This window comes from Dendrobates tinctorius, unplaced genomic scaffold (assembly GCF_039654945.1).
Source record: "Dendrobates tinctorius isolate UK_male_01 unplaced genomic scaffold, ASM3965494v1 ptg000120l, whole genome shotgun sequence".
NCBI classification, from domain to species: Eukaryota; Metazoa; Chordata; class Amphibia; order Anura; family Dendrobatidae; genus Dendrobates; species Dendrobates tinctorius.
This window is the reverse complement of record NW_027361788.1, coordinates 3,092,130-3,106,300: the sequence shown is the minus strand read 5'-3', so window position 1 is coordinate 3,106,300 and position 14,171 is coordinate 3,092,130. Positions and strand designations below refer to the sequence as shown.

Here is a 14,171-nt window from a genome sequence, read left to right as displayed (position 1 = left end):
CCTAACACCGTCTGAGCCTGCCTCCTGATGTATAGACATATATTTTGAATGTGTACGCTATCCATACATGTTATCCGGGGAAACGGTACCCTTTCTAACCTTTGTGCAATCACGTGCAATCCATACTGGGCCTAACACCGTCTGAGCCTGCCTCCTGAGACATATATTTTGAATGTGTACGCTATCCATACATGTTATCTGGGGATACGGTACCCTTTCTAACCTTTGTGCAATCACGTGCAATCCATACTGGGCCTAACACCGTCTGAGCCTGCCTCCTGAGACATATATTTTGAATGTGTACACTATCCATACATGTTATCTGGGGATACGGTACCCTTTCTAACCTTTGTGCAATCACGTGCAATCCATACTGGGCCTAACACCGTCTGAGCCTGCCTCCTGATGTATAGACATATATTTTGAATGTGTACGCTATCCATACATGTTATCCGGGGAAACGGTACCCTTTCTAACCTTTGTGCAATCACGTGCAATCCATACTGGGCCTAACACCGTCTGAGCCTGCCTCCTGAGACATATATTTTGAATGTGTACGCAATCCATACATGTTATCTGGGGATACGGTACCCTTTCTAACCTTTGTGCAATCACGTGCAATCCATACTGGGCCTAACACCGTCTGAGCCTGCCTCCTGAGACATATATTTTGAATGTGTACGCTATCCATACATGTTATCTGGGGATACGGTACCCTTTCTAACCTTTGTGCAATCACGTGCAATCCATACTGGGCCTAACACCGTCTGAGCCTGCCTCCTGAGACATATATTTTGAATGTGTACGCTATCCATACATGTTATCTGGGGATACGGTACCCTTTCTAACCTTTGTGCAATCACGTGCAATCCATACTGGGCCTAACACCGTCTGAGCCTGCCTCCTGATGTATAGACATATATTTTGAATGTGTACGCTATCCATACATGTTATCCGGGGAAACGGTACCCTTTCTAACCTTTGTGCAATCACGTGCAGTCCATACTGGGCCTAACACCGTCTGAGCCTGCCTCCTGATGTATAGACATATATTTTGAATGTGTACGCTATCCATACATGTTATCTGGGGATACGGTACCCTTTCTCACCTTTGTGCAATCACGTGTAATCCATACTGGGTGTGAGAACGGCTGGCGAGCTGTTAAGCAAGCTACAGCACCTGTGGTTTGCACACGTAAGTTTTTCATTTTTTCAGGAATGACGGTTAGGCCTAATTCCGGAACTGTGGTTGACTTGCACTTACTGGGAAATCATTGTTCGCGGGTAATAATTGTAATCAGTGATCCCCATCACTAACTTTGTTCAGCGGGTTATCTGCACCTGTAAGCGACAAACGCTGGCCTTTTCAGTGTAGCGCACATGCAGCCACGGACATGTAAGGGCATGACACACCAGTTATTGGCCAATCTCATGTGCCAGAGCCTCACGTGTCCCTCTAGTAAGCCGGACTCGGACCGCGGGGCATGACGGAGTCTCGTTCGTTAACGGAATTAAGCTTGCAATGTGTGCATCTGTTCTGTAGCTGGCATGGTTGAGGTTTCCCAGGTGGAGTCGAATTTAACCGTAGGCTCCACTCCTGGTGGTGCCCTTCTGGACATTCCTTTAAGGTTCAGCTTTGCAACCATACTGCCCACGTAAAACAAACACTTTGCCTTCATGAATGCTGTTTGGAGGGTCATGACTCGTGGGAATAACGCCGCCCAATCAGTTAACCTGCTAGAGAGATCCTTCGTTGCTCCCAAGCATGACATCACACTCCCTAGGAAGAAGGTAATGCCACTGTGGCGACCGTACTCCTGGGGGCGACACAAGTGCACTGATGCCCAGCCACTGCTCGATGAATCTGCTGGTACATTGACCCAGACCACTACATTCCCCTCGCACGCTACACGACCTGAATCTGACCCTGATGAAACTCAGGTTACCCTTCCCATATACAGTTCCATCTTACACGGTGACAAAGAGGAAGCTGCAGATGAAAGTGCAGGTTCGGCCCACCCGCCATCAGACACACCACCGTACTATAAGGGGCCCTCCCTGCATGCCCAGGATCACAGCACTTGCAAAGTTGAAATACTGTGCAGTGAGATGGAAGATGGGGACGACGAGGAGTCCAGACAAGTACAGGGATTCCCTAGCGAGGAGACTTATTTGATTGTTTTCAATGTTGGGACAGCAATTTTTGGGGAGCACTATACTCTGGAGAATGATAGATGGGGCCCACCATACACTGGAACATTCCAAAGGTGGACATCAGACACTGGAGCAGCATTTACAGGGCCCATTATACACTAGAGCATTAGAAATGGGGCCCATTATGTTTGGAGCATTATTTGGGCCCATAAGACAGTGGAGCTTCATCCATGGGGACCAACATATACTGTAGCATTATGTGGAGCTCATCATATACTGTTTCAAACATTATATGGGACCAATGATTCTGTATGGAGAAATAGATGGGCCTCGTCATGAGATGTAAAAAGTGAGGTATTTTTCATTGTACTATACCGCTATTTCTCTGCCGTATCGGAGCATGATGAGTTGTGGTATGTGTTAAAGGGGCGCTCTTTCGCCCAGGGCACATGAAAACCTGCAGCCAGCCCTCCCCCCCCACAACTTTAGCCAAATAACCCCCATTTTTCAGTGCGTAACTTGTATTATGAAGTTAATTAAGGTTGACAAGCTTAAGTAAGAAGAATTGATGCTTTTGGCATTCAAATGGGCACTGTAGGTGTGTTTCCTGTCCTCCTCTCACTGCCGACTTTTATTCCCCATTGACTTACATTGGGTTTCGTGTTTCGGGACGACCCCGACTTTTCCCTATAATCGGACGATCTTGCTTGACCCGACTTTTGGAAAAGTCGGGTTTCACGAAACGAAACGCGACCCTAAAAAACCAAAAGTCGCTCAACTCTAGTCATTAATATCAGATCGGTGGAGTCCAGGACCAGGCACCACCATTGTGCAATTGTTATCTGCTTCGGCAGTCAGCAGCCGGATGTAAACTATGTACGGGGCTGAACAGCACAGATTTGTGCACAGTTTAGTGGCCGCCCCTGTGCAGATCAGCTTCTATTTACCTGAATAACAACTGATCAGTGGGAACAACGGTGTCGGACCACCATCAATCTGATATCAATGAACTAGCCTATCGATGGCTCAGCAGTACCATAGTAGTAGACAACCCCTTTAGTGAAGTGATGCTGCATCTTTGGCCTTCTGTGCCACTGCTAAATTTGCACCTTTTCCTGGTGTAAACTCCCGTGTATAAAAGGTTTAGTTCTGCATCGAGAGAGGAGTGGTGACGTCATGTGTGTCTTCTGTTGGGGGCATGCTCCATGAGCAGGTATTGGTGACGTCATGCCTTCTGTTGGGCGCATGCTTGATGAGCAGGTATTGGTGACATCATGCCTTCTGTTGGGCACCTTTTCCTGGTGTAAACTCCCGTGTATAAATGGTTTAGTTCTGCATCGAGTGAGGAGTGGTAACGTCATGTGTGTCTTCTGTTGGGCGCATGCTCGATGGACAGTTATTGGTGACGTCATGCCTTCTGTTGGGGGCATGCTCGATGGGAAGGTATTGGTGACGTCATGCCTTCTGTTGGGCGTGTAGGGTTGGTGGGCCGAGCTGGGGGGTGGTCCCTCGATAGACCGCGCAGAGACAAAACAGAGACAAGATGGAGGCAGGTTCTGGGTGCAACAGGTCCAAGTTTATTCCACTCGCCGTCCGCCTGACGGCCTCTGCAGTACACCGCACTTCTCTTCACCTCATGTCCCTCCGTTTCTAGGGCCCGTTTACACACCGTACCTTCACACTAGGGACGTACATGCACATACCGTCCCTTCTTCACTGTTTGATGCTCCTGACATGTCCGTCACTGTGGCCGCCTTAGGCCCGTAAACCAACAGCAATTTTACTGGTCAGGCGTCGTGTCAAATACGGTGTCCCACACCCGGTGTCTCGTCTCTTCTGCGGTACTTTCCTGTCAGGACCACCCCCCTGACGTTCTCTCTCCTCAGTCCCCCTGGTTCAGTTCTCCTCAGAGTGCACAAACTGTCGTAGTCCTCCTGTCACCTGAGCTCCCCCTGGGGACTGGAACGTTCTGGAACGCTCCCTCAGTATTTATACCTCTCCTGGTTCCCTGTAACTCCGCCCCCATGACCAACGGTTTCCTAAGCCCTAAGCTGATGTCAAGTCCTTTGCTCATACTCCTCCTTGCCCTCTAATGGTCAACCCAGGTACTGTACGTCCACTACACTTTCCTAGCTGTTTCCCCACTGTAGTAACTGACAACTATCTGAACTGTGCAAACCTTTCCGTCTCTATACTGACAGGTCCGTCCGTCCATCAGGTCACCTTTCCTACAGGTGCATGCTCCATGGGCAGGTATTGTGACGTCATGCCTTCTGCTGGGCACATGTTCAATGGGCAAGTATTGGTGACGTCATGCCTTCTGTTGGGCATGTAGGGTTGGTAGGCTGGGCTGGGGGGGTGGTCCCTCTGTATACCATGCAGTGACAAAAGATGGAGGCAGATTTCGAGTGCAACAGGTCCAAGTTTATTTCCCGCCGTCCGACTGACGGCCCTCACGATACACCGCAAATTCTCTTCACGGCCCTCCGTGTCCAGGCCCCGTTACACACACACTGTACTTATCACCAGGGACGTAAATACACGTACCGTCCGTTTTTGCTTAACGACGTTCCTGTCAGCTCGGTCACTGTGGCCGCCTTAGGCCCGTACACCAACAGTAATTTTTCTGGTCAGGTATCGTCTTCAACTCGGTATGTGTTTCCCTGGGGCCTCGTCTGTACTGCGGTACTTCATGTCAGGACCACCCCCCTGACTTCCTTTCTCCTCAGTCCCCTGGTTAGGTTTTTCCTCACAGTGCAGCAACTGTCACAGTCTCCTCGTCACTTGAGCTCCCCCTGGGGACTGGAATGTTCTGGAACCCTCCTGTCAAATTTATAGCTTTCCCGGTTCCCTGTAACTCCGCCCCCCATGACCAACGGTTTCTTAGCCCTAAGCTGATGTCAAGTCCTATGCTCACACTCCTCCCTGCCCTCTAATGTCAATTCCAGGTACTGCACGTCAGCATGTTGCATTTCGGCGCGCACGGCGCACCGTCAAAAGTGCGCAGCACGCTACTTTCACACTGGCAGCGCATGATCTGCGCACCCTATGCTAAAGATAGGGTGCGCCGATCGCATGCGTGCAAATGCGAAAGTAGGCGGTAATCCCGGATGGGGCGGGCAGGGAGACGGCTCGGGGCGGGGCTTAACGACGCAGGGCGCAGCGTTGTTTTAACGCAAATGTGAAACCAGCCTTATGCAGCTTTTTTTTACTTCATGGTCAAAAAGTCTGTTCTGAAAATACCCTGGGAAAAAAACCCCCACAAGAGCTTTGTTTCAGCAGATGGACCCTCACCGATCAGACACTCATGGCATATATTAGAATTGCCTGTTCTGGATACAGATCTAAGGCTATGTCCACACGGTCAGTAAGTGGCAGCTCTCTGAACGCAGCACACGTCCGCTGCGGCCATAGCGCTGCTTTTGTACATGCGGTGATTCTGGTCAGGTAACATTGAACTGTGCGCAGTGGCGTAGCAACTGTTTGTGGCGCCCGGGGCGGTCGAAAAATTTGCCGCCCCTTTGGTCGTTGATAATTCGGAAGCATCCGAAGAGCCCACACTACACTCAAAGATCTAATTTTTAGTCTGCTACTAACTCTGCTATTATTTCTAAATTTCTAGACTTTCAACTTCTTGCAGTTCTCTATATATATGTATGTATTAGCTTGATGATGCTGGATGAAGACCTAATGGCTTTTTTTAATAATAATTTTTAATAATGTGACAGAAAAAAAACCAGAAAGTACAAATTATTTTGGCGGACAGGGGGCGGACACTGACAGCTTGGGGTCCCTGTGCAAGAAATGTGTCCGGGCCCCCCTCCTTTTATGGCGTCAAAGCTACGTGTGTGTGTGTATATATATATATAGATAGATAGATTATTGATATTATATAGCCACACACACACATACAGGTATATATTACATAGTCTCCTTTATTATGTATATTGCTGTCCCATACACAGTGCCTTCTCTTGTTATGTACAGTTCTGTCCCTTACATATTGGATTATATAGAGCCCTGTTTTTTATTACATACCGTCCTGTCTTGTTAGCTGTATAATGCAATGATGGCTGATGGAGCATGGGAAAGCTTCCTTTCTAATGGAGGAGCTGATGGACTGGTCGTCTGGTCACCGGCTCCTCGATCAGCAGTCATTTTATATCTAACAAGAGAGGGGACCATGTAATAAAAGAGGGCGCTGTGAATAACAAAAATAACAAAAATACACTATGTAAGAGACAGCACTATACATAACAGCAGAGGAAGCTATATAATAAGGGACGGCACCATATATAACTAGAGAGGATGGTAGGTAATAAGGGGCGGTGTTATACATAATAAAAGAGGAAACTATGTAACTAAGGATGGTGTTATACAGAATTAGTGAGTACACTATATACTAAGGGACTGTGTTAGACATAATAAACGATAATGTCTTCCTCCACCTCCCCCTGTTCCTAAGGCCATTATAAGTCCCCCTTCCTCCCATCCCAATCCCCCACACCCCTCATTGTCCTCCTCCCCTCGCATCCCATTATTGTCCTCTCCCCCACCTCCATCATTTTCTTCTCCACCACTATCTTTGCTTTCTCCCCCACCACTCCCATCATTGCCCATTCCACCACCTCCATCATTTCCTCCTCCTCCACCACCCCCATTTATTGCCCTTTCCACCACCACCATCATTGCATTCTCACCCACCACCCCATCATTGCCCTCTCGACCATCACCCCATCATTGTCTTCTCCCCATCACTGCCTTCTCCATCACCCCATCACTGTGCCTTCTCCCCATAACTCCCATCATTGCCTGCTCCATCACCCCATCACTCCCATCATTGTCTGCTCCATCACCCCATCATTGCCTGCTTCATCACCCCCATCATTGCCTGCTCCATCACCCCATCACTGCCTGCTCCATCACCCCCATCACTCCCCTCATTGCCTGCTCCATCACCCCATCACTGCCTGCTCCATCACCCCCATCATTGCCTGCTCCATCACCCCATAATTGCCTGCTCCATCACCCCATCATTGTCTGCTCCATCACTCCCCTCATTGCCTGCTCCATCACCCCATCATTGCCTGCTCCATCACCCCATCATTGCCTGCTCCATCACCCCATCATTGCCTGCTCCATCACCCCCATCATTGCCTGCTCCATCACTGCCTGCTCCATCACCCCATCATTGCCAGCTCCATCACCCCATCATGGCCTGCTCCATCACCCCATCATTGTCTGCTCCATCACCCCATCATTGCCTGCTCCATCACCCCATCATTGCCTGCTCCATCACCCCATCATTGTCTGCTCCATCACCCCATCATTGCCTTCTAGACCATCACTCCCATCATTGCCTGCTCCATCATACACACAGACACACACACACACACAGACATACATACATACATACACACAAGACACCACCTCTCTCCTCTCACCTGTCCGCAGCATCGCCCGCGCTTCCTCCCTCACACAGCAGCGGCCGCTGAATGATGACGTCACTCAGCGGCGCTCCTCTGTGTGAAACAGGAAGCGCGGCCTCCGGGCAGGAAGCAGGACGGACCATTGCCGCTCCGCTCCTGCTATTCACTCTTGCAGGCAGCGGAGCTGCCGTGATCGCATCGCTCCCTGCCCGCCGCTGCACTGCACTGCAGGGTGGAATTGCTGCTGCCGCGCCGCCCCCACACACATGCCGCCTGGGGCGGACCGCCCCCCCCGCCCCCCCCACGCTACGCCAGTGACTGTGCGGAATCATCGCATCCTATACATTGCACTGGTGATATTTATCTTGCGGAGACTCACGTCTCCGCAAGATAAATTGACGTGCTGCGGTCTGGAAGCCGGAGGCGGCCGTGCATGCATAGGGGGCATGGGATTTCTTGAAATCCCCTCCACTATGCTGTAACATCTGGCCGCTGCGGGTTTGACGCTGCGGATGTATGGAGCGTCCAACCCGCAACGTTTACTGACCGTGGGAGTATACCTTAACAACAGTATGAAAAGTCTTGCAGAAGTCTCTGGTTGCAAACAATGTCCTTTAAATAGTAGCGAAGTGCTTTTTTGGGGGGGAATGAATAAAGAATTGCATTACAGGTCAATTTTTAAAGTCCCCAAAACTTTTCAGTAGAAATGTATTATATGGACACGAGGGCACGATACAACTGTGTGTCTTTATATGAGGCTGCAGTTACTGTGGATCCGGACACATCATTCATCACACATAGTGAGGATATGATGAAAATCACAAGGGCTGCACGTTCTTACTCAGCGGCCTTGACATACTTACACAGCAACAAAGTTGCCCACAATCACCACCCTGATCATAGTGGAGTAAACGGTCATTGTGTGCAATCAATGATTTGCTTATTATATTTGTATCAGAGGTTCTGGGAGATGGTGATAAGTCATTCGCTTCCATAAACCAAAATATGATGAAACAATTGTTACCCAACCTCTTCACAGAGACATAACCAGGCTTTCTTTCACCTTTCAGCACCCAGTTTTATAAAACTTATTAATTGACACTAGAGGGGATTTCTCAGTTTAGAATCAGCATTTCTTCACAAGTTTAGAGCCTGGTAATAAAGAGGGTCTCAGTCTATGGAAAATTGGCCCCGTTTCGCTTTGTAATCACACAGACAAACCACTGATTTGAATAGAAATTATGTAATGGTTCATTTTCCCTGTGGTGGTGCTGCAGGGAAATTGAACACTTACTTCCTTACAGGTTTCCAAAAAATATCACTGAGGGGTTCTAAGAGGGAGACCCTTTCTGATAAATTAATTGTTATGGCACCCTTCCAACAGGTAGGAAATTGTCCAACATGAAGAACAGAAAAGCTTCTTCCATGAAAGAATTTTTACATACTGGGTAGAAGTGAGCAATTCAATCCACGCTGACCTGGTCCGGCATCCAGTCCAGTCCTCCATGGCAGCTGGTTTTCACTTCTGCACAACATGCTTCTAAGTCCTAAGTGCATCGTGCTAGGCTTCCCAACACAGGTCATGAAATTACAGGGCTTAGTAAGTGCAAGGATGCTGAGTGCAGAAGTGAAAACCAGCTGCCACAGGACCAGATGGATGCCAGACCAAGGCAACGTCAATTGGATTGTGCCTCTAAAACATTGGGTATAATACATTTCGACAACCCTCAACTTGATCCGCTCTGTACAGGTGAACAGTCACTTTGGATTTGGCAACAGTGCTGAATAACTATTAAATCCTGACAAACCTTCCCCTATAAGGTTTTTCTAGTATCTAAATTCAAGCAGCGTAATCATGGGGCAGAGAGGGGTGATGATGACAGACGGCCTTGAGAATACGACCTGTCCGACTGGTCACATTTTGGAATGGGCTCAGCAGTCTGTGCTGACACCAGTTGTCAGATATCTGAAGCGGTGGGCACAAGCTGATGATGTTGTTCAGAGATGCAACATGAATCTGACTGGAGGGGCACTGAAATTAAGTAATGTAGAATATGAGAGTGTCCAGAATTACTTTCCATCAAAAGATTGACCACTTTTTATGGATTTATCCAGCGTTTGTTAGCCACAATGTGATTTGTTTATGACAGATCGGATGTTACAAGCTTGGTGCTCTATTTCGTTTCCATACTTATAAATATGGATAGGGAATATAAAGGCTGTTGGTGTACTCAGTGTAGGTGTTCATGTTCTCTGGTAGGTGCTAAGGTACTTACAGGCTCGGAGGTTTAATATCAAAACAGGTTAAGTTTATGAAGAAAAATAAAGTTTACTCTGTTTTAATATTAAAAGGTCTGTGCCTTTACGTACCTTAGCACCTACCAGAGACTGTGAAGCACTACAATTGGTGGAGAATGCGGGCATTAAAACGCAAAGAGCACAGGTGATTAAAGTGGAAAGACTGAATGTCCTGGGTAAAGGCAACTACAGCAGTTCAAACACAGTCTTTTTAACACATACAGCAATACAGGCACTCGTGAGGCTCAGTCTGATCACCATTAATGGTCATTTTCCAGCTCCAACATGTCAGACACACATCTGAGCCAATCCAGCTTCATTTTATAGGACCTACAAACCTTGGACTGGAAGTATGGGATCAACATTTCCCACCTAGGCTCTTTTGGTCACACCTAAATCCTGGACCCAAAACCCGGTCTCAAAATCCTCTCAGTAACCTACCGTTACTGGTGTATTCTCTTCTGGGACTTACATCCCCGAGGCCAACCACCTCAGTGACACATACCTGCCATTTAGGACTTTACCTCCTGCTTCCTTAAAACAAATTTAGCTGATGTCTATATTAACCATTTGTTGCTGTGCTGTTCTTTATAACTTGTATGTAAAGCTAAAGCTTAGAAAAAATGTCCTCAAGTTGTGGAATGTGTTTGTGGCTCTCATGGTCTTAAGCATCTGTGATGCGGACCTGCTAACGAGATTAGATGGAAGCAGAGAGAACGACCCTAATCTGTGCAAATCTGACAAGTCTCCAGGTATAATGTTGTGATGGTGGCGGTTCTGTAAGGACATAGCTGCTTAATAAGCTGCTCATTAGTGTGTGCAAGCACTTCTGTTTTTAGAACACCAAAAGGTGACAATATTTTGGAGCAAAAGTTTAAATCCCTGTGGATTTTCTGTCCAGAGAGTATTGCAAATCTCACGGAGCTGGATATTGATCTGCAGAATTGTCCATTTATTGCAGGTTTTCTTCATTCAATGACTGAGACAAAATTTGAAACAAAGCTGAGAGTATATCTACCCAAAGGGGCACAAATGAGGGGACCCCTTTCATGGTAGATTTCAGTAATGCACCCAATCAAAACATGATAGTTCACCACTATCTGTATACCATGAGAGATCCTTCCATATAACTGAAAGGCAAACTGCATAGGTATAGAGGAGCACGTTTGGCGGACCGGTCAGGTTCATTGTACAATGTTGTGTTATGACCTGTCCTTTATTATATGTAAATTATACTGGCTAAGATATTGTTTATAAGTGTGAAAAAATATTCCACCAAGTACTTTGTTTCAGCTAGTCTCTGGTGTTTGCTTGGTTTGCTGGATTACATGAGCTTCACTGAATTTTGTGCATTTTGATTTTTTGCTTTGCAGCAGCTAAATGGAAAAGCATGACCTCTTCAATATATCTAATTCCTTATCGTCGACAAGTATAAGCATGAAAGAGCTCAATGTCAGAGGGTATAGATCATACAAAGAGTCATGGGCATGGGTGCAGAACTTAACAAAATGCCAGGACAATGACTTTTCATTGACAATCATTATGGATTGTGTATGCCAGCTAATTCTCACACTAGAGATCTACCAGATCTCCTGGCACTTACTAATCTGAAGCATTTCCAGAATAAGATGCGGTGCAACCCATTTTTTCAGGCTGTCTTACTCACAATGGCCTATGGAAATGCATCAAACTCTATTAAATCAATAAACATTGTAATAAAAGGGTCTCTCTACTGCTGTTCATTTTTAAAAAAACAACTTTATCCATCACCCCATTTATCCTTTTTCCATTGCTGCTCCTATTGCCTGCCATTGTCAGCAACACATGTCATGTCAAAAGCACTGCAGCCAATCAGTGAGCTGTGCGGCTCATGTTGTCAACTCAGGCAGAGCCACAGAGTTAATTGATTGAATGAAGCGCTGTCAGTGTGAGTGCAGCGCTGCAGACAATAACAGGCACTGGGAGCAGCGCTGAACCTGCTGACGATGGGTGATGCAAAGTTTGGTTTCTGCAAAGGACAGTTTTTCTGAAAATGGAAACCCCCTTTAAAAGGAGGTGGTCCATGAATATAATATATGAAAGTACCTGCAGAATAGATTATAAAATAACAAACCAACCATTACTCATAATATCCAGGACCGCTCCAGCCCTGATATTCCGGTGGTCCTCACTTGCCCTACAGCAATGACATCGTGCACATTGCCATAACCACAAATCACCGGCTGTACCGGTTGCGTGACGCACATGGTAGCAACACCTTGTCTAACATCTCTCTATTCATTTCCATCTCTATGATCAGGTTATGTGCACAAGGTCAAATACGCAGCACATTTTTATGGACAGTAGCAACTTTATGAATTTGCAAAGGCAAAGAGTAAAATGTGCCGCTTTGCTGCATCATAATTGGCAGCCAAATTCACAGCCGTCTTTACGTCTTGTGTGGAAATGACCTGAGTGCACGAACCCTAAAAGTGCCGCTGATGTTTTTTGGCAAACCCATGACCAGGGTTGACAATTATCTACAGATATAGTAGCCATTCTGTATCAATTACCTATAGCGCCATATTGTAGATGCGTAGCGCATAAATGGTGCAAAATAAGATACAATAAATCAGGATCGCTTGATAAGGTCTCTGCTGTCTCGATCACATCCGAAACATTGTCTTTTTTGATGATCATCGTTTTGTCTATGGCTAGTGCTGCCATAATCTTAGTGAAAATGGCACCAGAGGTGACGAGCGCCGATAGGGCAGTGGTACCCGGTTTATCTACATATGACGAGATGTGTAATCACGGGTCACAGCACAGAGATGACGCTCACTGCATCCTGAAATCCTAATGAATAGAACAACATGATCACCAAAACCCAATGTGCACCCATCTGTTTTTTTTTTTTTGGGGGAAAGGGGTAAGAAACATTCACTTCAGTGAAAACTTTCCTTTTGTGTGCTGGGACTAAGGAGTCCTGGTGGCTGATAGATACTTCACATGCTCAGAAAGTTTCCAAGGTTACTGGTGACAAAAGAACGCCTGCTGCCTCCATCACAGACCAGACAATGGTGAAAATCTGAAGGCTCCGCGTACAAGCGGGAGACGGGCATAGAAAATAAGGCAAAAAAACAAACAACATAAATTAAACTATCAAATCATTTCTTGATAAGAATTAAACCAGGAAAAAAAAGTTGCACTTGTTTCAGCATTTGTAAGTATTTCTTCCATATTTGCAAATATAAAATGTTACATTGTTGCACTTGTTTCAGTATTTGTAAATAGTTTTCCAAAGTTGCATAAATAAAAAAATGTTACCAATGTCACAAAGTGGTATCTAATTGTAACCACCTTGTTGCATTATCATCACGCAACATCTGTAAATTTATTTGATGGTACCTGTTGGGTTTCTAACGGTCACATCAGGTATAGAATAAGACGGAATAATAAAATACCTTGTTAGGGTGATGATAGGCTTACCATGTGCACAGATAGAGAGGAGCAGCAGTGTACAGGTCCTCTGTAAGCAGTGATTAACTCTCCTGAACTCCATGCTAAGCAGCAGATGTGTGCTCTGGAAGGAGAAAAATCCTTAACCATGAAAGAGTAGAGTGGCCGCCTCGGTTATAGGGTCAGGGGGCTGTGTGCTGGAGGCTTGGACTGGCTGAGCTGAGGTTTGGGACTAGCACTACTGTTGTGGACAGAGACTGTGATGCCTGACACTCTGGGACTGGATAGGACTAAATACTGGGCTGGATTTCCCGGAAGGGACTTAAGAGGAGTTACACAAAGTGTGGAGAAGACTTCACATGACTGAGAATTTTCTTCATGACTAGTAGAGGTAAACTTGGCTGCAGCCTGAGAGAATATTCTTTATTTTTAATACATATAGTCATACTGTAACGTGTATGAACGCAACATTTGTGCAGTTTTTAAATTTCACTAAATCAGTGATTCTGATCCCAAATCATTTGGATTTTGCTCTACTTCTCCCAATATTCCCTCCTTGTAGCAGTCGTCAACTTGATCAGAGTGGTGGCACCCAAATTGAATGAGATAACGTAGCAAATGCTACATCTTTTATTTTTATATAGCGCTAACATATTCCGCAGCGCTTTACAGTTTGCACACATCATCATCACTGTCCCCGATGGGGCTCACAATCTAAATTCCCTATCAGTATGTCTTTGGAATGTGGGAGGAAACCGGAGTACCCGGAGGAAACCCACGCAAACACGGGGAGAACATACAAACTCCTTGCAGATGTTGTCCTTGGTGGGATTCGAACCCAGGACCCCAGCA

At 46.4% G+C, this 14,171-nt stretch overlaps 1 protein-coding gene across 1 annotated transcript in view; it reads right to left on the bottom strand.

The window, feature by feature from the left end:
* Positions 1 to 13,510, bottom strand: part of CRB2 (crumbs cell polarity complex component 2) — a 197,316-nt gene extending 183,806 nt beyond the window's left edge. Inside the window, exon 1 of the mRNA XM_073590693.1 lies at positions 13,350 to 13,510. Coding sequence (XP_073446794.1) covers positions 13,350 to 13,422 — 73 coding nt within the window. The 5' untranslated portion in view covers positions 13,423 to 13,510. The remainder of the gene's footprint in view (positions 1 to 13,349) is intronic.
* Between the last annotated feature and the right edge of the window lie 661 nt (positions 13,511 to 14,171).